At 40.4% G+C, this 23416-nt stretch overlaps 1 protein-coding gene across 2 annotated transcripts in view; it reads left to right on the top strand.

The window, feature by feature from the left end:
- ngfa (nerve growth factor a (beta polypeptide)) overlaps positions 1-23043 on the top strand; it is a 28890-nt gene extending 5847 nt beyond the window's left edge. The window contains exons 1-3 of one of the 2 annotated variants that reach the window (XM_061807981.1): positions 15692-16011; positions 18850-18967; positions 21707-23043. In XM_061807981.1, the coding sequence (XP_061663965.1) occupies positions 15949-16011; positions 18850-18967; positions 21707-22551 (1026 nt within the window). In that variant the 5' untranslated portion in view covers positions 15692-15948 and the 3' untranslated portion in view covers positions 22552-23043. Of the gene's footprint in view, positions 1-15691; positions 16012-18849; positions 18968-21706 lie in introns of those variants that run through there. The other variant, XM_061807990.1, reaches the window with a different exon arrangement.
- The last annotated feature ends 373 nt before the right edge of the window (positions 23044-23416 follow it).

The raw sequence follows: 23416 nt of genomic DNA, 5'->3' as shown, positions 1-23416 counted from the left end.
TATGTCTCCATCAGTTTTGCACATCGAGAGACTGAGATTCTTGCCCATTCTTCCTTGCAAAACAGCTCATTGAGGTTGGATGTAGAGTGTTTGTGATTTGTGTTTGTCTTCAGCTCTGCCCACAGATTCTGCATTGGATTCAGGTCTGGACTTTGACTTGGTCATTCTAACACCTGGATACATTTATTTGTGAACCATTCCATTGTAGATTTGGCTTTATGTTTTGGATCATTGTCCTGTTGGAAGATACAGTAAATCTCCGTCCCAGTCTCTTGTCTTTTGCACACTCCAACTGGTTTTCTTCCAAAATGGTCCTGTATTTGGCTCCATTCATCTTCCCATCAATTTGAACCATCTTCCATGTCCCTGCTGAAGAAAAGCAGGCCCAAACCATGAGGCTGCCACCACCATATTTCACAGTCGGGTTGGTGTGATGAGCTGTGTTGCTTTTACGCCAAACATATCGTTTTGCATTGTGGCTAAAAACTTCGATTTTGGTTTAATCTAACCAGAACACCTTCTTCCACATGTTTGGTATGCCTCCCAGGTGGCTTATGGCAAACTTTAAATGAGACTTTTTATGGATATCTTTGAGAAATGTCTTTCTTCTTGCCACTCTTTCATAAAGGCCAGATTTGTGCAGTGTACGACTGATTGTTGTCCTAGGGACAGACTCTCCCACCTCAGCTGTAGATCTCTGCAGTTCATCCAGAGTGATCGTGGGCCTCTGGGCTGCATCTCTGATCAGTCTTCTCCTTGTTTGAGGTGAAAGTCTAGAGGGACGGCCAGGCCTTGGTAGATTTGCAGTGGTCTGATACTCCTTCCATTTCAATATGATTGCTTGCACAGTGCTCCTTGAGGTGCTTAAAGCTTGAGAAATCTTTTTGTATCCAAATCCGGCTTTAAACTTCGCCACAACAGTATCTCGGACCTGCCTGGTGTGTTCCTTGGTCTTCATGATGCTCTCTTCAATTTAAACAGAACCCTGAGACTATCACAGAGCAGGTGCATTTAGACGGAGACTTGATTACACAGGTGGATTCTATTTATCATCATCAGTCAACATTGGATCATTCAGAAATGCTCACTGAACGTCTGGAATGAGTTTGCTGGACTGAAAGTAAAGGGGCCGAATAATATTGCATGCCCCACTTCTCGGTTTTTTATTTGTTAAAAAAGTATAAAATATCCAATGAATTCTGTTCCACTTCACGATTGTGTCCCACTTGTTATTGATTCTTGACAAAAAATGAAAATTTATGTTTCAAGCCTGAAATGGGGCGAAAGGCTGAAAAGTTCAAGGGGGCCGAATACTTTCAGAATGCACTGTATGTAGTTAGTGGTGGTGGGCTCAATGCTGTTCCTTGGTGACATAAGCACAACCCTTTTTAGCCATGCCCACAGAAAATCTGGACAACTAAGATTGTGAACAGTAATTTTACGCTACAAGTCAGCAATTCAGCACATTATTGTTTGTAGTGCACATTTTTAACACATTGAACTTATTTCATGTGTTTCGAAATGAAACACTATGATTGACTTTTACGAGGCTCCAGATTGCATATTACCCAAGTGTGAAGACCTAGTATGTATTTTTTTTTACATCTTTTTTTTTCATTGTAGCCTAGCACAACTCTATCCTCCAATATCATTCACCTTCCCTTTTTTGTATTGCCTCATATTGTTGGTTGGTTCGTTCAACTGTTTTCTAATTGCCCCATGTCCCACACAGTTCCGTGTTTAACTGATTGTCCTATTGAATGTGTGTCAGTGTTTGTTTGAAGAAAAAAAAAGTGCGCGTGGGCTCAGAACATCTGGTGTAAAGTCAACCAGATGAGGTGTTTGGTCTGGGCTCATTGGAGAGGTGAAAGGTCAGAGTTCGAACTCAGGTTTTCCGATAGTTGTTGGTGGAGGATAACTGAGATCTGGAGCTCACCAGAGCTCAGTCTTGTGAAGCATGTGGCGAAGGATCCAGAGCAAGGCGCATGACATCTTCTGAGATTTGCCACAGACAATTTCTTTTATCATTGCACAAACAAATTATAATAACACTATGTTGTTTTGATATGACAGTATTTTCCAAATTAATGCAAATAAAGAACTTCATGAACATTCATCTGTCTCTGCCTGTCATTTTCAATTTGTTTTTTCTGTATCTGTGCAGTGCATCGTGGGATATACTGTATTGGTTTTCTAGTGACCATCAGTTGTTCACTACTTATCAAGATGCATTATGGGATACATTAAGGTCATTATATATAGGATAATGCAGATTTTATTATCTATACATGACTTCACTACATATCTGAACAGGACTATAAAATGGCACACTAGTTTGCTATATTTTGTACAGCACAATAGAGTGGGTGAGGATTGATTACGAACACAGCCGCACTGCTGCAGATGTCGTTTTAGAAGCAGGAAAGCAGTAAACAACAAAAACAGAGCAAGCTGCGGATAGTGGTGCAGCAACAACAACCACAACAACACAAACAAAACGTGGCTGGAACTGGACATACACAATGAACTGATAATAAAAGAAAACAGAACAGTCCAAAGCAAACCCTGGAGAACCAAATGCACGCAAATTAACTGACATAATGGGGCACATTTGTGAAGAATGCCAAGGGGTGGAAGGAGCTGCTCTGTTGAAAAGCAAAGAGAAATTAAAGACACACAGATGAGGCTGCTGCATAAACAATCTGCACAGAGGAAAAATAGTCAAGGTCAAAATAGTAAACTTGTCAATTATGTCTACAAACAGAAAACCCAACATAACCATGACAGTATGATTGTTTGGATTGAGCAGATTATACCGCATCTATCTATCCATCCATCCAGCCATCCAGCCATCCATCCATCATCCATCCATTTATGGAGCCGCTCATCCTCATGAGGGTGAAGGGAGTGCTGGAGGGTAACCCAGCTGTCAATGGCCATGAGGCAGGGTACACCCTGAACTGTTTGCCAGCCAAACACAGGGCACATAGAGACAGAACAGTCGCACTCACAATCACACCTAGAGGCAATTTAGAGTGTCCAATTAATGTTGCATGTTTTTGGGATGTGGGAGGATACCGGAGTGCCCGGAGAAAACCCATGCAGGCGTGGGGCGAACATGCAAAGACCACACAGGTGGGGCTGGGATTTGAAGCCCGCTCCTCAGAACTATGAGGCCAATGCTCTACAGCTGTTCCACCGTACCACAGATTAAACCACAATTGATCAGAATTATTTGGTACTACATTTTACCCATATCAACAAGTTTATGGGCCGACAATGTTTGGGATCTGCACTAATATAATCCTGTGCACTCTTGGGAAACCAGTATTGTGATAGCATTCAACAGAACTGACAGCTTCAACAAGTGCTTTGTTAAAAGGGATACTTTTGCCTGTTTGCGCATGTTTCTTTTGCCATGTATTCACATACTGTATGTATGTCCATATGTCCTCTGAACGTGTGTCAAGGAATGACAAGTAAAATGCGCAAACAGGCCAGCTGACTCCATTGGCAGCGTTGATGTTGACAAGTGGTTAATCGATGTGAAAATTAGCCGGCCGTTATTCCAGCTAACAAAACATAGTTGTGGTCTTAATGTGCTAGTTTAGTGCTGGTGTTATGTTATTTTTTTTTTCTGAAGTTGTATTGACATAGCTTCACTTTCATCACCGTTTGCTTGTTGGAACACGTAAGTGACTTGTTACCACTCACAGTTGAAGCTTTTTTTTTAATTATTCTCATTTGTACTTCTTCACCTGAAATGATACAACATGTATAACGTAGAATAATCTTTCTTGTTGGTAAAATTTGCCATTCATATCAAATTATGTGTCAGCAAAGTCTCATTAATTTACATATTAAGTCAGTCATCCATTGTAGTCAGAAGAAACGTGATTCACACGGACTGTGGTCTGAACAAGTCAATGACAAATGGGTATATGAGGATATGTATGTGTGTTTGTTTGTGTTGGATACGCATCAAACACACGCCTTAGCCCCAAGTCAACGCGCAAAGCCGCTTATTAGGCATTCACTCGGCTTAAGTCCATATGGAACGCGCACCACGTTTGACGGTGACTCATAATTAGACTCCTACACAACTGTAAATTAGAAGAGTAGTCTTTTACTGAAGGAAGGATATGATTTTCTGATTGTACTTGCTTCCATGAGTTTCGTTGAGGAGGTAATTTTTTTGTCAGGGGTATCCTAGGTGACGCCTGGTCCCGCATCAGTAAATATTAAAGCCATCTGCATGTTTGCTGGTCATACTGGGAGCTTTATGTCTTTTGGCCACAGATCCGCTCACACAGCAAACGCGGCATGCCGCGAACAGACGGAGTGCGGGCCTGGGAGGTCCCACGCAGACAGGTGGTTGGCATCAGCTGCAAGGCGTGGGGGGGGGGGGGGGTCAGCGACGGTTTTGGGGGTCAGGGTGAGATTTGGAGGCAACAGCGTGGATACAGGTGGGAAGAGTTGACAGAACGATGTGGGGACCACACAGAATTGAAAACGGCCTTGTTATGTCTTTAAGAGGAAGATGAAAATGTGGTTTAAAAAAAAAGCAGGCACGAGGAAACTCACCGCAGAAGATTAGAAGTCATGATTGGGTGACGCAATGTTTTGTACTGTACATCTTTCGGCAAAGTCAAGTAATACTGCTGAGAATAAAAATGCTCAATTTTGAATTTGAGGAAGTATTATTGACTGGCAACCAGTTCAGGTTGTTGTCTACCTCCTGACCGATGACACCTGGTATTGGCTCCAGCACACCTGCAACCCTCGTGAGGATAAGCAGCTCTGAAAGTGGATGGATGGATGGATGGATGGATGGATGGATGGATGGATGGATGGATGGATGGATGGATGGATGGATGGATGGATGGAGATCTAAAGGATATAATCATTTTTGTGTTTTGACTCAAAGTTTGTTTGTGTTTTTACATGAAGGTCTTTGTGGTAAATACAAATGACTAAAAATAAAACTTATTATTAACTATCAAATAGGGATGAGTCGATACCCCGAAAGGAGACGTAGCCTACTTTGAATTGATAACTCGCCAATACCGAGTAACTGTCCTTGAAACTGCCATTAAGTCTTTCAACTATGATGATTTTTTTTTTTATTATTATTATTTTACTGCAGTGTTGTTCAAAACCACAAACCTCTCATGAACATAGAATGTTTCACCGCAATACATTCAATGCACTTTTTAAGACAACACTTCTACAGTAATGAATCATTAACCCCAAAAGAATCATTTCGGCTGTGATTATACAGTGTATATTAACTACAGAACTTCAATATAAATATGCTAATTACCCTTGCAGTCCATTTTACTATAGGCCTACGTAAAAAAAGAAACTATAACATATCCGAACGCAGCTTATCTAGCTGTTACGTGAGTGTGCATGTAAACATGAATGGCGGCTGCACTGAACTGAACACCAAGCCAGGAAAGCTGTTACGAGCACATCGCATGGTAATATACAAAAGTCAAGCAGATTATGCACGTGTTTGCCGCTCCGAGCAGTTGCAGAGCATGATTTGCAAAAGTGTTTCTGTAACCCATCGCGAACAAAACATGAGTCGTGTCACCATAGCAATTTACATTAGAGATGCTATTGCTGGTATTCCGTGTCAGTGTCAAGATGAATTTCACATTTACAATGTCCGTCGAGATGAGAACAGAAGGTACATTTACAACATCCCATCAATCTGATGCATACGTTTCATAAGGAACCAACTGAAGAGAAAAAAATATGGAAATGTGATAATCAACTCTGTGATGATACTTTAATGCTTTTTCTTTTTTACTATTTGATGTGTGAGCCATGCAAGGCAAAAAAATTCTGCTTGGTCTTCTTTCCCCTCCAGTACACTACACAGTACAGTAGGATATCGTATACAGTAATAAAGTTCTTCTATATGTCTCATAGAGCAAAAATACTGACGTCCATTGAGGAGCATTGGAAAGCGCTAAACTTGATTTGTTATTGGTAAAACAGTGTGGGTACATTTTATTCTGAAAACTTTAATTATCTTCTCCAGCGATTCTATACAGTGGGGATATACATATAATGCTCAATGTATTAAACTCCTTGACACAGCAACGAATATTCAAAGAAAGCCATGCATGCATACATACCCTGATGTGTGACGCATAGCACACCTAATTCAGGTCTATGCATGGACCCACACCCGTACTACCGGCATCAGATGTCAGCACATCCTAAGTCAGGCGTCATGGAAAAATGACGTGGCTCCAAGACTGACATTCGGCCAAATGGTGGAAGAAGGAGATTTGGGATTCGTAGTAAACAAATGCCATTTTACTTTGTAAATTACACAAAAAAGGACCAAGTGAAATAGAGAAAAACAACTAGTACTTTTAAGTAACAACCCTCCACCTGATTACAACATCCAGTGAAGGGTTCATCCAAAAGAATATATATGTATATATATATATATATATATATATATATATATATATATATTTACAAAAAATATATGTTCAAACCACTTTGACATTATCACGCTTCTTGGGAAGTTAAATAAAAAACAAAATTAGCAGCAAAGACCATTACAAATCCCAAGGCTCCTTTCACCATTACTCTAATTCTCACAATGTCAAACATTGAAGTTCTTGGGGGAAAAAAGTAAGCATCTTGTGAATTTGACACACCACAGAGAAGAGCATAAGAATCCCACCAAATTTGTATTGTTTAAAAAAATATATGGAAGTATTTTCCTTAAAAAGTAAAGAAAACAATTCTTCAAAACCATGAAAAATCAAGACATAGTCTCTGCTCTCAAACACTATTGGCATGTCTACTGAAAGCATGAAAATAAGTCTTGCTGGAAATGTAAGCTACTTTGTCAAGAAATGTACTTATGGTTGCACATCCTTGCATGCTTGAGTCACAACCCCATCGGGTCATTGCAGGGCTTTTACGCGCAGCATTGAGAAGCGCTAGCTCACAAGCTAATCGGCCCATTCGTAGCATCACCTCCTCGTTCATGAGTTGAAATAACAACATCTTGCGACTCTGTGAACTGTGGCATCCAGGAAAGATCCATATTTGGGTTGTAGGCAGAGCTAGCTGGCTAACTCCACCCTATTTTGGTAATAATTGTATAGTTATGGAGGACTCACGCTGGATGCCCAAGTGCGTCACTGGGTATCGTTTCAATCACGCCAAAAATATGGTGAAAAATTCCCTTCCACATTCATTCCACATTCAAAAAGACTGATTCAAAGCAGTGCAAACATGAGGTCATAAAGAGCAAAAAGTCACTACGATGAAAAAAAACAGTGAGTCATTCATTAGTGAGTGATCTTTTTCTAAAAGGTTTGTTTCCCGTAATGCGATTTCGACTGACGTGGCTGTCCTCTCTCCAGGAAGACTCGCAAACACCAAATATGTGTTGCTCACATAGAATGGAGGAGGGATCTGCTCTGCAGCATTCCCTTGCAGTCAACATGCAACATGTGCTGCAACAGCTTATGGTGCTGTGGGCTTTGCTGACAAGTGGAAGAAAGATTTAGTTGTTAAACTAAATGAAACTCCATGTGTCCCTGAGTGCTGCAACTCCCTCATATGTCTTTGTTCTCAAATGTTCCTTTATTTGGCCACCCTCATTTTGCTTGTTGCCTCTCCCTATCCCTTGATATTTCAGACTACTTCCCCCCTACTATCCCATCTTTATCGTTGCTCAGAGATCTCAGATTCTCATCGGCGAAGAGGAATCAGAAGTAGAGCCTTGGCAAAAGATTGAACGCCTGTCATGAGCGGATTGTTCAATGTCAAGGTCATAAGAAAACACAGGTGTGGAAAACACATTAGGCATTGTGACCGTCCGAGCTTCGAGGCCTCCCACATCTGCGCCTCGTGTACTGGGGGAGTCATGAGGAAGTTGGGCTCGGCTCGGCTCTCGCCAGCAAAGATGGAGCAGAGAAGACCTCATTAGCACCGTCATGCTGCTTTGAGTGTGGTTTGGCTTCAGCGCCAGAGTAACCTCTCATGGCGGGATTCTCACTCACTATGTTCCAAAACAGGAGTCAGCTTTATTATGGGGACGTAAAAATGAGTTGCCTGTTACAACATCTTAAGTCAACATGTCAGAGATCACTTTCTTTGATGTGTCATTGCTCTCACAGTGTGATCCATTCAAAGTCAGACATTTGGATAACTCAAATGTAAGACTTTTTTTTTTTGTCTTTTTTTATTTAAGAAAGCCTGCTATTCCACTTGATAACCATTTCCCACCATAAGGAAAATCCATAATCAATTAGGGCACTGTCACAAATTTATCAATCCAAAGAAATGTGCTTTGTATTTTCCGACATCCACTGGGGAGGATACAAAACCTGGCCAGAGGATTAAAATACAGAAATGTAAGGAAGTAAATGTGAGTTGTGGATAGAGGATTATAGATTTTAAAAACACGACAACATGGCAGTCAAATTATGCAGTAAAGGGATTATATACGGCGCTGGTTCTCAAACTTTTTACACTAACTCACGCCTCAAAAAATACCTCGCTCTCCAAGTACCACCATAATTACCATCATTAAAATACAGTGCTTATCAAAAACAAGGCAGCGATTTTGGTCATAAAAAGTACTATTTTTTTGTACACCCCTGGAACATAATTAACAGTTTGAACATGAACACTGCATTTAAGCATAGTAAACAAACAAAAAAAATCTGTAGTTAGTGAATGATACAAGTGAAAAGGAAAGCACATCAAAGTTGAAAAAAATTTAGAGTACATGAATAAATGCTTAAAAATGAACAGTTCTTGAAGATTAACACCAAATGTACCATAATTTACATGAAGTTTGAGTTCAGTTAACTATTGTCAGATGTGTTATACATACATGACATACAACATACGTGGGGTAGCATTCCAGTCAGAGCTGCGGTGGTATAATAGACTAAACAGTTTCAAATAAATGGATAAAATGTAAATAAACTGGCCTGTCTGAAATATGTACATTCTGCCTTACAGACAATATAACCAATATGGTCAATCTGGCTAATTTAACAAGAACTGCAAGAGCAAATCAAAATAAAAACTCACTTATAAGAAATATGCAAATGAATGTACTGCACATTTTAAACAGGCTGTATGATGAGTTACAAGCTTTAGTTTCATATGTTTGTCTGTAATTCGAGTTTTACATGTCGTACATTTTGTTTTTATTTAATTTGGTGATTCTTTCACATTCTTCCAGACAATCACACTTTAAGAGTCGCTGACATACAGTTTAGCAGAATTATTTACCACAAATGCTATTACTGTGCTCATGGATATCGAACCAGAGTTTCATTTGTAAGATCAATTCAAATTATTTCAACTCCCCAGCTCCACTCATGTTTTCTGGGTTGTTTAATGATTACTTTAAACAAACTGTTTTGCTTCTGTGATAGTTGTGGAACAATTTAGTTTTGTCAAATTTTAGAGCAGGGAAGTTTTCTGGAATCCCGCAACATTATTCAGATGCGGTGTACTTGTTGAGTGGCTTACGATAATCACATGTAATGTTTCATAATATTTCCTGTCTACTTTGATAGAACGTGATGATAGTGCTAAGTTGTTTTTAAATCACTGACGTGCAGTCATTGAATTTACTTGGAACATCCGGACCCGGCCAGCCAGACTGAGACCTCTTCTCAGTAAGGTATACAAGTCGGGCTGAACTTTTGGTGAAGACATTGGCAATCAAGTGGTATGTGTGTAGGTATGCGGTAGAGTGTTTGCAGTATCTGTTATAAACTAAGAACAAATCCCACATGAGAAAACACTCGTGGATGCCACAAAGAGCGAGAATTCCTCCTCACCATTACACTGATTGAAGTGCCATTTAGCAACATAGCACAAAGCTGACATCAACACTTTTCTTGTGCCGAACAAAGTTGAAAAACATTTTTACTGTAAGTGTTTGCAGTTTGTTTTTACTGCTTGGTAATCTTCCACTCATATTTAATTATTTTATTCAAGACAGTTGTTCCTATGTGAACCAACCCTGGGATTGTGGAAGAAAGATTCAGATAAATAAAGTAATGGGGATAAAGTTACATTGCAGTGAAGTTGCTGACCTAACCCGAGTAAGAAATGCACTGCAATCAATTGTGCATTGCGCTCAGTCTGAGAGATGAGGTGCAGAAACAACTTAAGTCGACAGAGAAAAAAACATCAGATGCAAGTGATTTTTGGGGTACATTACCTGCCTTGTTTTTCTGAACCCTATTTAAGTGTCAGGCATATCAATAGCAAACAAGGAATTTATCTTCATTAGTTGGAGTCACTCCAGTACAACACTAAATAGCCATTCTGACAAAAAAAAATATATATATATATATATATATATATATTTTTTTTTTTTTTTTTTTTTTTTGAGAACTAAAAAACAAAAAAAACACAACGATGAGTCATTTAACCTCCATCAATTTAATGGCAAGAGGGAAACAGCGGTTGGAATGTCTGCTTGTTTTTGTTTGCATTGCTCGACAGCACAGGTTTTCACCAGGATCTGGAGGCTCCAACAGGATTTTGCATGCTCTTGGCTTAGTTAGTGCAAGTCCTCAAGAGCGGGTACGAATGAAACATCGGAGCCCTCAGGAGCTCTCGTCATCTTGTGTCGTGCTTCCTCAGAAAGCGCAAGAAGTACATCCTCTGCTGGGCCTTTGTCAGGATGGACTTGATGTTGGCCTCCCACTTATGATCCTGAGAGATGGTATTTCCCAGGAATTTGAAGGTCTTGATGGTAGACACAAGACAGTTGGACAGCATGAGGGGCAGTTGTGGTGAAGGATGCCTCCATAAATCCACAATATTTTTTGCATTACATGGCAGCGGTGTATAATCTGGGTTTCCTTAGTATGGTAGTCAATGTGGTGCTTGTATTTAGGATGGTGATTCTCAACCAGTTTGATGGTGCAGATTCATGTGCTGTGAGTGCTTTTTGGGTGTGCCGTGGTAAATTATAACATTTTATGTCATTGCTTAAAACATTTTTTATTTACAAGAAATATTGTATCTTTGTTCGTCTATTTTGTTGTTGTTGTTGTTGCCTGTGCACCATAGTGACACCGAACAAATAAATGTTCTTCGATTAGACAGCAGGAAGTCCTAACAGTAATTAATGTAACCGGTTTTTATCACACGTGGTGTGTTGACTTGGCTCCATAAAGGTTGGAATTCACTGATATTGTGAGTTCATGGTTGAGTTTAGCTTTGTTCAAGTCCCCAAGAACATTGATGGGTGAATCTGTGTGTGTGTGTGTGTGTGTGGTGTGTGTGTGTGTGTGTGTGTGTGTGTGTGTGTGTGTGTGTGTGTGTGTATGTGTGTGTGTGTTTAGCTTTTTCAGCAACCATTAGCAGTTTGGCATTCGCATTAGCCTGGCAAGGAATGTAGACAGCGGCAGCGATGGAAGAGACAAACCCGGTCACCAAGTAGAATGTCTTTATAGTCCAAATACAGCAAAAAGTGCTGAGTGTGTTGAGGTCTGACGTTTCATCATGATTTTCATGATAAGCTCTTCTTGGATACTTAATGTTATAGACATAAAAGTGAAGCCATACGCAGTCACACGTCCCATCTGTCTAAATTATTCTTGTTCCAAGACAGATTCCTTTGACTGGGATGGCTGGGCTCTACTTTACTGATACCAATTACAACTTCTGAGGCAAAAAACAGTTATTCTATTAGATCTCAAACGTCAGAAAACACACAACAAAGTGAGTGTGAGTTATGATTCAGCAGACGCAGATGTACAAGCTGTACATAAATGAATATTGTATTGTTTTGATGATTGAAAGAATGTGACCCATTGCTGAGGTCTTGTTCAAGCAGAGAGAGAAACTGAAAATTCTGCAGGAAATCTCACAACTGTGAGGTGGATGTGCTCACCACTCTCGCCAAGTGCGCCACCAGCGTACTGTATTTCATTTGGTGAAATTATAAAATAAGGCCATAAAAATCTCCACAATTGGTCCCAGTGCTCATTCTTTTTATTAAGGCCAACAGCTGGGGGTAAAAGAAAGGCTTCCTATGTTGTGTGCTTTTATTAAAATATTCTGTTGGATCAGGAGGCTGTGGGTTTTGAATTGCATTTTGTACCACTAAAATCTCATGATTTTACATATGATTGACTTATTTGCTTTTGATTATTATTTTTTTTTAATTCCCGTGGGAAAATTTCTGTGGATGGTATAGACCCTGAAAAATCAAAATGTGTGGTGTGTGCGTGTGTGTGTGTGTGTGTGTGTGTGTGTGTGTGTGTGTGTGTGTGTGTGTGTGTGTTGTGTGTGTGTGTGTGTGTGTGTGTGTGTGTGTTGTCAGCAGAAAACAATGATTGTTTTCTGAGACAAGGCAAAATCGAGATTAGAACCACGAATAGCGTAGGACTCTTGAGATACAGTTGATACAAATAGAGATTTTATTTAATTAATTAATTTTATCAACATTATAACGTATTGTGACCAACCAATGGAACCCAGAGGACATATATTTTATTTATATGTCACACAAACGTAGCAAAATTTTCATGCAAAAAATGTTTAAATTCTCGACATTGGAGAACAACAACAACCACAGTGAGGCCCCATAGCCCAGTGGTTAGAGCATTGGTTTGGTAAACCAGGGGTCGTGAGTTTGTATCTCACTGGGGCATCTACTCCCCAAAAGGGGTTGCGTCAGGAAGGGCATCGGGTGTAAAAACTGTGCCAAATAAATTTGACCGTTTATCTGAGACGTCATGCTTTGGTAATCCCGAATGGGACAAGCTGAAAGAAACTTAATTCAACGCAGCAGAGATGAAATAAATTAGCGCCAAAGTGCACATTTCTTTTGCAATCCGAACAATCATACACACTGCAAGTAGGATCTACTGGAGCTAGACAGCAGTGATGAAGTTTTTAAGGGATGCTCTGTAGAAGAGATATGAAGTGAAGAGGAGGAATTTTGTAATGCTTCCCATGTTCAAAAAACAGGTGTAATTCAAAAACAGGTGTAATTACGTATACATATACGTATGTTCGAACCGGAGTTGACGAATGTTACACAAAGACAGGATTCGACGAGACCTGATGAAGTTGATGTGCACCCAAAATACATACTGGTAGGTGCCTCAAGAAATCTACGTACACTTTGTTGATGAAATAATCTAATTCAAACATGCTTAAACGTCTGATGCTGCTTGTACACAACAGTGAGTCGTTTCCTGTTGTTGTCGTTGTACTAGTGACTGAGTCGGTGAAAAACAAAAATCGAAATCTTCGGTATTGTTCTGCGTTTAAAGATCACATGTTTATAGCCCATTCTTCGAGTTATTTACATGCATTTAGCCGGTATTTTAAATAATGTACCCAACACTTGAGAGCACACACTGCCAAAGTCGAATTTCAGGAAGACCTCAGAGTCAACAGTACACTAACTTTACACAGTGTCTAAGTTTCATCACCTCCTAAACATCACATGGATATGGATATTAGCTGACATACTGTATATATCTGTATCGCTATTATACTTACATTTAAAATGAGGTAGATACTTGTCAATACTAAACAATTGAACATGTACGTACTTACTTGCTAACGAAGCCAAGTGAACGCTGTACCTGGTTTTCCAAGCAGTCCTCCGTGAAATGCTTGGAAGATATTACTGTCAACTTTGATTTGTAAGTCCAATGCGCCTGCTTTGTCTTCACAAACCTGCCTACCCGTTCATGTTTTGGCCATTCATGTAAGCTGACTGCGTCAGCGTTTGACGCAGAACAGCCGTATGCAGCACATGTCCTCACCATCATTGCTAGCTTTCTCACTCTCAGGCTAAATGTTGTCTTGCCGTGATGTCTCATTCCGGAGAGTGGCGGAACTTGCCGAATCTAGGTGACATTTTGAAATCAAAATCTTCAGACTAACTTTGACACTAATTTATTTCATTTCTGTTGTGTTGAGAATGTTTTAAAGTATTTTTTAGGAAATTTTAGCTACATTTGTGTAAATAAAATACATTTCCTCTGGATTAGACCTTTAATGGGGCCCTAATTTGAAAATGACCATCATTTGCCCTCTTAGAAGTGAATGTCTAGCCCTGTACCTTGGGAACAATCAAAATTTTTTTCGGCTGCTAAGCATCGTTGGGGTCACGGGTAGCTGCAGCTTTTCCTAAATGTCAGCAGCTAATCGCAGGCTGCATACCATACAACATACAAACATTTAAACCTATCAATAATTTTTAGTCTTCAGCTTACCTAACAGGTGGCACGGTTGTGCAGATGTAGAGTTTTGGCCTCACAGGTCTGATGACCTGGGTTCAATCCTAGCCTCGCCTGTATGGAGTTTGCAAGTTCGCCCCTGTGCCTTCGTAGGTTTTCTCCAGGCAATCCGGTTTCCTCCCGCATCGCAAAAACATGCAACATTAACTGGACACTCTAAATTACCCCTGAGTGTGATTGTGAGTATGGCTGTTTGTCTCTATGTGCCCTGTAATTGGCTGGGAACCAGTTCAGGGTGTATCCTGCCTCCTGCCCATTGACAGCTGGGATAGGGTCCAGCACTCCCCATGACACTTGTCAGGATAAGGGGCTAAGAAAATGGATGGATGAATAATAGAAAAACACAAAGATTTGTAGAAAAAAATTGGTTGGTGTCACAAGTTGATATAACCCAAAGTGATAACTTTTACATTTTACTAGTTTTATACACGATATATATATATTTAGAGAGAGAGAAATACATAGATAGATAGATAGATAGATAGATAGATAGATAGATAGATAGATAGATAGATAGATAGATAGATAGATAGATAGATAGATAGATAGATAGATAGATAGATAGATAGATAGATAGATAGATAGATAGATAGATAGATAGATAGATAGATGATAGATAGATAGATAGATAGATAGATAGATAGATAGATAGATAGATAGATAGATAGATAGATAGATAGAAATATATGAGCAGCAGTGCATTTAGTGTGTGCATATGTGAAGTGGGGAAGGTGAAGGCACCAGCTGTTTAATGTTCTCTGAAAGGAGCCTGAGTGTCCTAGACTTAAATGAAAATCTTGTTTTTATTATGCTGATTTATCTTATTTATCACTTGCCTTTTGACATTTTTGAGACTGTATTTAAATCCTCTTAAAGAACACTTACAGGTTTTAACCTAATTCTGCATTCACACACCAGATGGTGCATGACCTCAGTGTGCGTGATAAAAGCATATGACGACATGAGATTAGTTTCAAAGGGGTGATTTGTTTAAACTGTGCCGATTTTTAATTTGTCAAAGGGGAAATTTCTAACACTGCCGGAATTTCAACTGTGATAACACGTCAGTTCTGTTCAGACATACTGTATGCGTTGAATTCATTCTATTAACATTGCACAGTGTGCTATTCATTTTGACCCTCTACAATGAAGACTTGTCTTGGCAAGAAAGGCGCATTATCAAAAGACAGATTTATTTTCACAAAGTGTGTATCAGTGTGATAGTGAGCGCATTGACCTGGCAGTCATCCCCCTCACTAATAATTTCCATTGGAGGACAGAAGGCGGAAGTGCTCTGGACTCATTTGATGAGCGACACAATGAGAATGTTTAGCTTCCTCTCAATTTCCTTGCTTTATCACCACAGCTGTCAGTGTCGCTTTCATGCGCTCTGGTTATCTGAGGCCGCTGTCATCAGCCGCCGACGTGAGGTGTGTGTGTGTGTATGTTTGTTGGACGAAACCGTTGACACGCTTCTTTTAGCGAGGGCTTTGCAATTCGCGTTGACTACTGCATCTGACGAACCATCGCTGAGGCTAACAATGGGTTTCGTCCTGCTCTTAACCTCAAATGCATGCGTAGGTTTTGCAAAGTCAAACAAGTACCGAACTAGCATACAAAATGAAATTATGTCATCAGCTCATTCTACATATGCATCAACATGAGACCGCCTTCCCCGCCCTTGGTGCCCAGTCGCTTGCGTCCTGTGAGCAGCAATTACACGGTAAAGTATGTCATCCCCAGTTACACTGAAGAAAATGCACATTCCATAATTAAAAAAAAAAAAATCCAAGTCATTCGTCACATCTAATATTTTATCTTTGAGCAAATGGAAATGCTTCATTTAGTGTATTCAGAAAGGTTGACTGTTGGAACGTTGGAACAAACATCAGCATTTTTAGCCAAAACGTTAGCTCTTGCTAACTTAGTTGAGTTTAGTCTAAAGGCACAACTGCAAGGTTCAGTGCTCATACAAGCTTAACACTACCCGCAAGCTTGAGCTTTGTTTTTAAAAGTTTTAGGGTGACTTTCATGTTTATATGAGAGAAATATAAATGTTTAAGCAGCAGCTCCTCACCATTACCACTGTTAGCCAAAACGTTAGCTCTTGCTAGCCTAGATTGGTTTAGTTTAAAAGTACTGCAGCAAGGTTCGGCACTCATACAAACTTCACACACTTATACAAGGTACACACAGGGCAAAAGGTTTTACATTTGTTATTTAACAGCATTTTATAGCATCTTTCTGGTTCATCAGAGAGAAATATATATGTTTAAAATGCAGCTCTCCCATCCCCAGTTGGCTAGCGTCTACTTGGCCTGCACCCGTCGGACAATAATGTGTTGGTTGCGAGGATTGACTATTCCTGCACAAACATAAAAACATAATTGCATAAAACCATAAATGACTTTAAAGTAACTGGACCATTACCAAAATGTAAAGTTGATTAATTTTTCATATCGATGTGAACCTTACTCCTTATATGTTAGTCTGCAATGTATGCCCAGATAACATTCAATTAAATTAAGTCCTTCATTCAAAAATGTAATATTTCAGTTTTGAGACAAGCTTTAAATTTCAATTAGAGTAGAAATAAAATATCTACTTTTAAAAAAATCACGGACCAAATCAATTATTTTAACAATTTGAATAAAAAAAAATCAACATGAGATAGCTTTGTTATATTCTTTCAGCGTATTCATTGGTCTTATTAAAACCGCAATGCATCGATGGTTGGATTTGAACATGTTATGTGACTCACAGGGAATGGTCTTGATTTCCAATGATGCAGAGGGGACATAAAGTCACAAACATTTTCTATGGTGCCAATTTAAGGACCTTACAAGGAATGACTCATAAAGCCATATTGAATAACTGCTTTGTTTATGCTGGTCTGTATTAATGTAATGTGAAGCATCGTGTGTTTGTCACGTGCGAGATGTTTTCACATAAGAAACTGGAGAACGTTTGTCATAATCAGAAAGGTACATGTGAGCAAGACTATTTATTTTTTCTTTAGATCACTGCCCAGCTGGCACACCACTCTCTCTCGGCTTTATCAGTTCCATATGATTCTAATGTGATACTGAATGTAACTCCCTGGGTCATTTTGTATTGTGTTTTCTTTTCCAGATGCATTTAGTACCCTGAAATTGTGGTTGAAACTTTACATTTCACAATGCAATCAGCAAACCATTTCTGCAGTTGAACTGTTTTGTTTCAGCAAACAATGAAACCTGAGGAGTATCTCACGAGGTTCTGTGTGGATGCGTGGCAGCAGATACCGTTTGTTTGACATGTTCATACTGTTTGTGTGTGTGTGTGTGTGTGTGTGTGTGTGGTGTGTGTGTGTGTGTGTGTGTGTGTGTGTGTGCGTGTGCGTGCGTGCGTGTGGGTGTGTGTGCACTAAGGTCACACAAGACCGACCAAGCATGGGGAGAGGAGTGAATCCTGTAAGTCAGAGGTGCTCTGTAAACCGCACTGACCCCTTTGCTCCCAGGGCAGCATTTGTGCTGGCTCCACCGGCATTAAACACAAGCCACATATTTTTAACATTAGGAGTCTCCTGGCGCATGCTGGACTTTTTACAGAGGGAGTTACACGTCAGCCTGGATCAGTCAACTCACTGCCTGCTTGGACCAGATCCACTTGTATGCGAGAGACTGCATGGGCTTGTTGAAGCCAAAACGGTGGTTCCGGAAGAAATGCCTTGATTAGTAAGATTATTTCATGCTGGAAATTTTTGAAATGGTCCATCACAGTTTATAAAAAAGAAAAAAAAAAGACTTGCCTGATATTTTTCAGGTTCTGTAGTTATCACATTGACTCAGTGTTTCCTAACTATGTATCGTGTCATGACACATATTAGGTATGCTTTTCCAATTTCACTTAATTAATTGTTTGGGGTTTTTTTGGTTTAAACCCACTATTGCATCTTTGTTTATTTAGCTGTGTCAGCAATATGTATGCTGGCACCCAGAACCATTAAATCTTCTTAGAATGTATGGAAGTTTACTGCTCAGCTGACTGCACAATTACATCAGCGTATGCGTTTGGCTGTTTGTGTGTGCGTGTATTTGTGCAAAGAAATTATATGCGACAAAATGAATGCATTTGTGCATGTGTGTACAGTATATGCATTTATATTTGTTGACTTTTTACTTTCCTTCAAATAACCTTCACAGTCTACTGTGATCTAAACAACCAATCAAAAGTGAGCATTGTTGTGTTTGCAAAGGTCAGCGACAATGTTGGTCTCAAGCTTGAGTGTACCTAATGCGATGTGTGTTAGTGTATTTGTGACATCTAAATGAGGCGAGAGACGAGCGACGTCGAGCATTCTAATCCATGGCAAGTCTGAACTCTGAGTGGTAAACATAGCGAGTGTTTGAGCTCTCTGGGGTGAATATTTTTCCCACTTTTGATTCTGCTTGTATTTCTTTACATGTGTATGACATACCCAGCAACTAACATTGTTGGCTTCATCTTTGTTTGATTACAAGAGATATATAGATATAATAATGAATCAAAATGTGTATTCTATGCATTCCTTCTGTTACAGTGTTGCAGAGGTGTGGTTCGGGGAGGTCCAGATGGCAGGCATGAGGGGCCCGGCCTGCACTGGAGTCTGGCTCTAGAGTCCACCGAGGGCTCCCACTTTAACTGGACACATTCCACAGGTGCAACTTTTGGGGTGAAAATTTATGAGGTTGCTTTGTTTGACAGACAAAAAGCAGATCATTCACGATTACTCGTTACTTTATATTTAGCATATGATATGCTACATACAATGTTATACTATAGTGAAGTGGTGGATCCAATAGCAGAAAGTCAGGTTCATAAAATGGGTTTTATTTGCCCCAAAATAAAGACTGAGTCTGGAACAACAACATTTTAAATCAAAATGACAGGCAAAAAAAAATTAAATAAGTGGCGTAATTGTGCGTTTTAAATAATTTGTCTTGTATAGTATGACATCTTTCAGATTGAGTTTACAGTCTTCCTCCATTGATTTTACATTATATTTTGCATCAAAAAAAATTTGTTATATAAACCAATATTACTGCAGTCTCACATAGCAATAAGCACAAGTCAGGTGGAAAACGTACATAAAGGACAAAAAAATATCCCAACTTTGAGATCTTATCACACTTAAAAAAGGCGATCAATTGTAATGTGTACAGTGACGAAAATAAGTATTTGAACACCCTTTTATATTGCAAGTTTTCCCACTTAGAAATGATGGAAGTGTCTGAAATTTTCATCATAGGTGCATATCCACTGTGAGAGATATCATCTAAAAAGAAAAATCCAGAAATCACAATGTATGATTTTTTTTAACGATCTATTTGTGTGATACAGCTGGAAATAAGTACTTGAACACCTAAGAAAACCAATGTTAACATTTGGTACAGTAGCCTTTCTTTGCAATTACAGAGGTCAAATATTTCCTGTACTTGTTCACCAGGTTTCCACACACTGTAGGAGGGATTTTGTCCCACTCCTCCACACAGATCTTCTCTAGATCACACAGGTTTCTGGGCTGTCACTGAGAAACGCAGAGTTTCAAATCCCTCCAAAGATTTTCTCTTGGTTTTAGGTCTGAAGACTGGCTAGGCCACACCAGAACCTTGATATGGTTCTTACGGAGCCACTCCTTGGTTTTCCTGGCTGTGTGCTTCGGGTCATTGTCATGTTGAAAGACCCAGCCCCAACCCATTTTCAATGCTCTAACTGAGGGAAAGACGTTGTTCCCCAAAATCTCATAATACATGGCCGCGGTCATCCTCTCCATAATAGAGTGCAGTCGTCCTGTCCCATGTGCAGGAAAAACACCCCTATAGCATGATGCTACCACCCCCATGCTTCACAGTAGCGATGGTGTTCTTGGGATGGAACACATCATTCGTCTTCCTCCAAACACGGTTAGCAGAATTATGACCAAAAAGTTCCATTTTGGTCTCATCTGACCACAAAACTTTCTCCCATGACTCCTCTGTATCATCCAAATGGTCATTGGCAAACTTGAGACAGGACCTGACATGTGCTGGTTTAAGCAGGGGAACCTTCCATGCCATGCATGATTTCAAACCATGACGTCTTAGTGTATTACCAAAAGTCACCTTGGAAACGGTGGTCCCAGCTCTTTTCAGGTCATTGACCAAGTCCTGTCGTGTAGTCCTGGGCTGATTCCTCAACTTTCTCAGGATAATTGAGACCCGACGAGGTGATAACTTGCATGGGGCTCCACTTCGATTGAGAATGACCGTCATGTTTAGCTTCTTCCATTTTCTAATGATTGCTCCAACAGTGGACCTTTTTTCACCAAGCTGCTTGGCAATTTCTCCGTAGCTCTTTCAAGGCTTGTGGAGTTGTACAGTTTTGTCTCTGGTGTCTTTGGACAGCTCTTTGGTCTTGGCCATGTTACAAGTTTGAGTCTTACTGATTGTATGGGGTTGACAGGTGTCTTTATCCAGCTCACAACCTCACACAGGTGCATCTGATTCAGGATAATATATGGAGTGGAGGTGAACTTTAATAGGCGTCTTTGAGGGTCAGAATTCTAGCTGATGGACAAGTGTTCAAATACTTATTTGCAACTGTATCACACAAATAAACTGTTAAAAAATCATACATTGTGATTTCTGGATTTTTCTTTTTAGATGATCTCTCTCACAGTGGACATGCACTTACGATGAAAATTTCAGACCCCTCCATGATTTCTAAGTGGGAGAACTTGCAATATCGGAGGGTGTTCAAATACTTATTTTCTTCACTGTATTTACATTAACACTGTTTGTTAATCTGATATAACTTGTTAAGTGTTGCTAGTTAGAAGGTATTGTAATGCCTTCACATTTGACCGAGGATAAACACTTTCAATTGCTTTATTGGGAAAACAGGAACAAAATATACGCATAAGCAGCTTCGGACACCAGCTAATAGTGGCACAAATGATTGGTTGGTACGCAGGATAGTCAGTCCTTCACCAGCTTCACCAGGCAACGACCTTCAATAAAATAAAATCTTCAAAAAAGAAGTAAAGTCGATCTAGTTGCCTCGATTCAACCTTGACAGATTATCATGCTCTGGATGGCACACAGTCATTCATACCTACAGGCAATTTTGAATGCCGTTAAGCGAACAATTATGTTTTGGGGACATACAGCAGGAAGAGAGGGAACATGTTCCACACATGCGCAACTCCAACTACCGGAGAATAAGGCCTTGTGTCTTGTATAGATATTTGGCCAATAAAACTGATTCTGAATCTGATTCTGATGCATTATGGTAGACTTCCCATATTTCTGTGTATTTCACATAGGCATTCCAAATTTGAAATCCCACACAAGCCCAGTTGCTTTCGTTTCAATTGAGGAATATTCAGACGTAACTTTAACTCTTTATGTTGGTCTCAGGACGTGTGCCCATGAGGTCGTCACCACTGGTCCTGGTCCTCCTGATCGGTGCCCAGGTTGTACTGAACATGGGAGGTGGATTGGCCCAGAGCGCTGGCTTAGCCAACCACAAAGCAGGACAACGGACAGTCGCCAATCACCAAGTAGGACAGCAGCGTGAGACTGCGGCGGCAGCGGAGCAGCATGCTGACCTCCACAGGACCGGCCACCACAGGACCAAGCGGCGTCATCGGGCAGCCTCGTACTCGTCTGACCCCTCAGTCCCGGTGGTGGACCCCAGGCTCTTCTCCAAGAAACGGTACCGTTCCTCACCGCGGGTCATCTTCAGCGAGGAGCCGCCTTCGCACGACGCCCTGGAGAGTGAGGGGTATGACATTGAAGGTGTGAGGGGTCTACGGGTGAGGCGTAGAGCGGGGGCGCACACCATGCACAGAGGAGAGTACTCGGTGTGCGACAGCATTAACACCTGGGTGGGCAACATGACCCGAGCCACAGACATCACCGGGAATGAGGTGACCGTGCTGCCCAACGTCACAATCAACAACGTGGTGAAGAAGCAGTTCTTCTACGAGACCACCTGCCGGACCCCGGCACGGAGGGGCTCGGGAACAGTCAACGGAGGAAGGATGGGGGGACGAAATGGCAAACAGGGCTCCAAACTGACGAGCCCAGGCTGTCTCGGCATCGACAGTCGCCACTGGAACTCTTATTGCACCAACACACACATATTCGTAAGCGCCCTCACCATCTTTAAGGAACGGACAGCCTGGCGTTTCATCCGTATCAACGCCGCATGCGTGTGCGTCCTCAGCAGGAAGTCTTGGGCCGGACGACTCGGACACTGACTGCGGAACACAAGCACGTGCATTTCTCCCAAGTGACCACTACAGCTTTATTGCCAATACTGTACTGTATTCCTTGACCCTGCCTACACACACACACACACACACACACACACACATATAGATCGTCATCGTTCCGCCCCCCATGGCACCCCCACCCCTCACCCTACCTCAGCCCAAGAAGTCCTGGTCTGGACTAAATATTATATTTATGGTTTATACAGTAAAATATGAAATTATACAGTATGTGTGCATGTATATGTGCACACACCAAAGAAGCTTCTGTTGTTGTCGTTGTTGTGTTGTTGTTCTTATTGTTATTTATTCAACACACTTGCCTGGTTTGTTTTGTCAGTTTTAAATATGCACATTCAGAATTTTTACATGAATTGTGGATAAAAAGAAATGACCAAAGCTGCAGTTTTATTTTTTGACTTCCTGCCCCGCCTTTTTCACTTTGATCATCAGTTTGATAATGTTTGGATGCTCCCCGTCCCAAACAAACCGGTTTACTGTTCACACTGTACTTTGATTTAGTACTGTGTAATAATGTGCAACTCAGTTTTATCAATTCAGTACAATTATAACTGTTTCCTCTATTTAACAATATGTTTTACTGTCTAGCTTCAGTATGTACCTTAATTTTAAACGTTGTTGCAGTTCATTCCTGGTAGAAGTAAAGAATGCTCATTTCTCACATAGAGGTTTAATGAAAATTTCATCTTTGTATTCCTTTTTTCCTCAAATATGGTGCTCAGAAGTTTCTTTGAAAAAGGCTCATTTACCTTTAAAAATGGCAAAATTGTTCTCACCTCTGTTGTATAATTACATTTCCTTTGAAATTGCAACTGGCCCTCGGCCTGAACTA

Source organism: Syngnathoides biaculeatus, chromosome 2 (assembly GCF_019802595.1).
Source record: "Syngnathoides biaculeatus isolate LvHL_M chromosome 2, ASM1980259v1, whole genome shotgun sequence".
Lineage (NCBI taxonomy): Eukaryota > Metazoa > Chordata > Actinopteri > Syngnathiformes > Syngnathidae > Syngnathoides > Syngnathoides biaculeatus.
The sequence above is the reverse complement of the archived record's forward strand: the minus strand, read 5'-3'. Positions and strand labels throughout refer to the sequence as shown.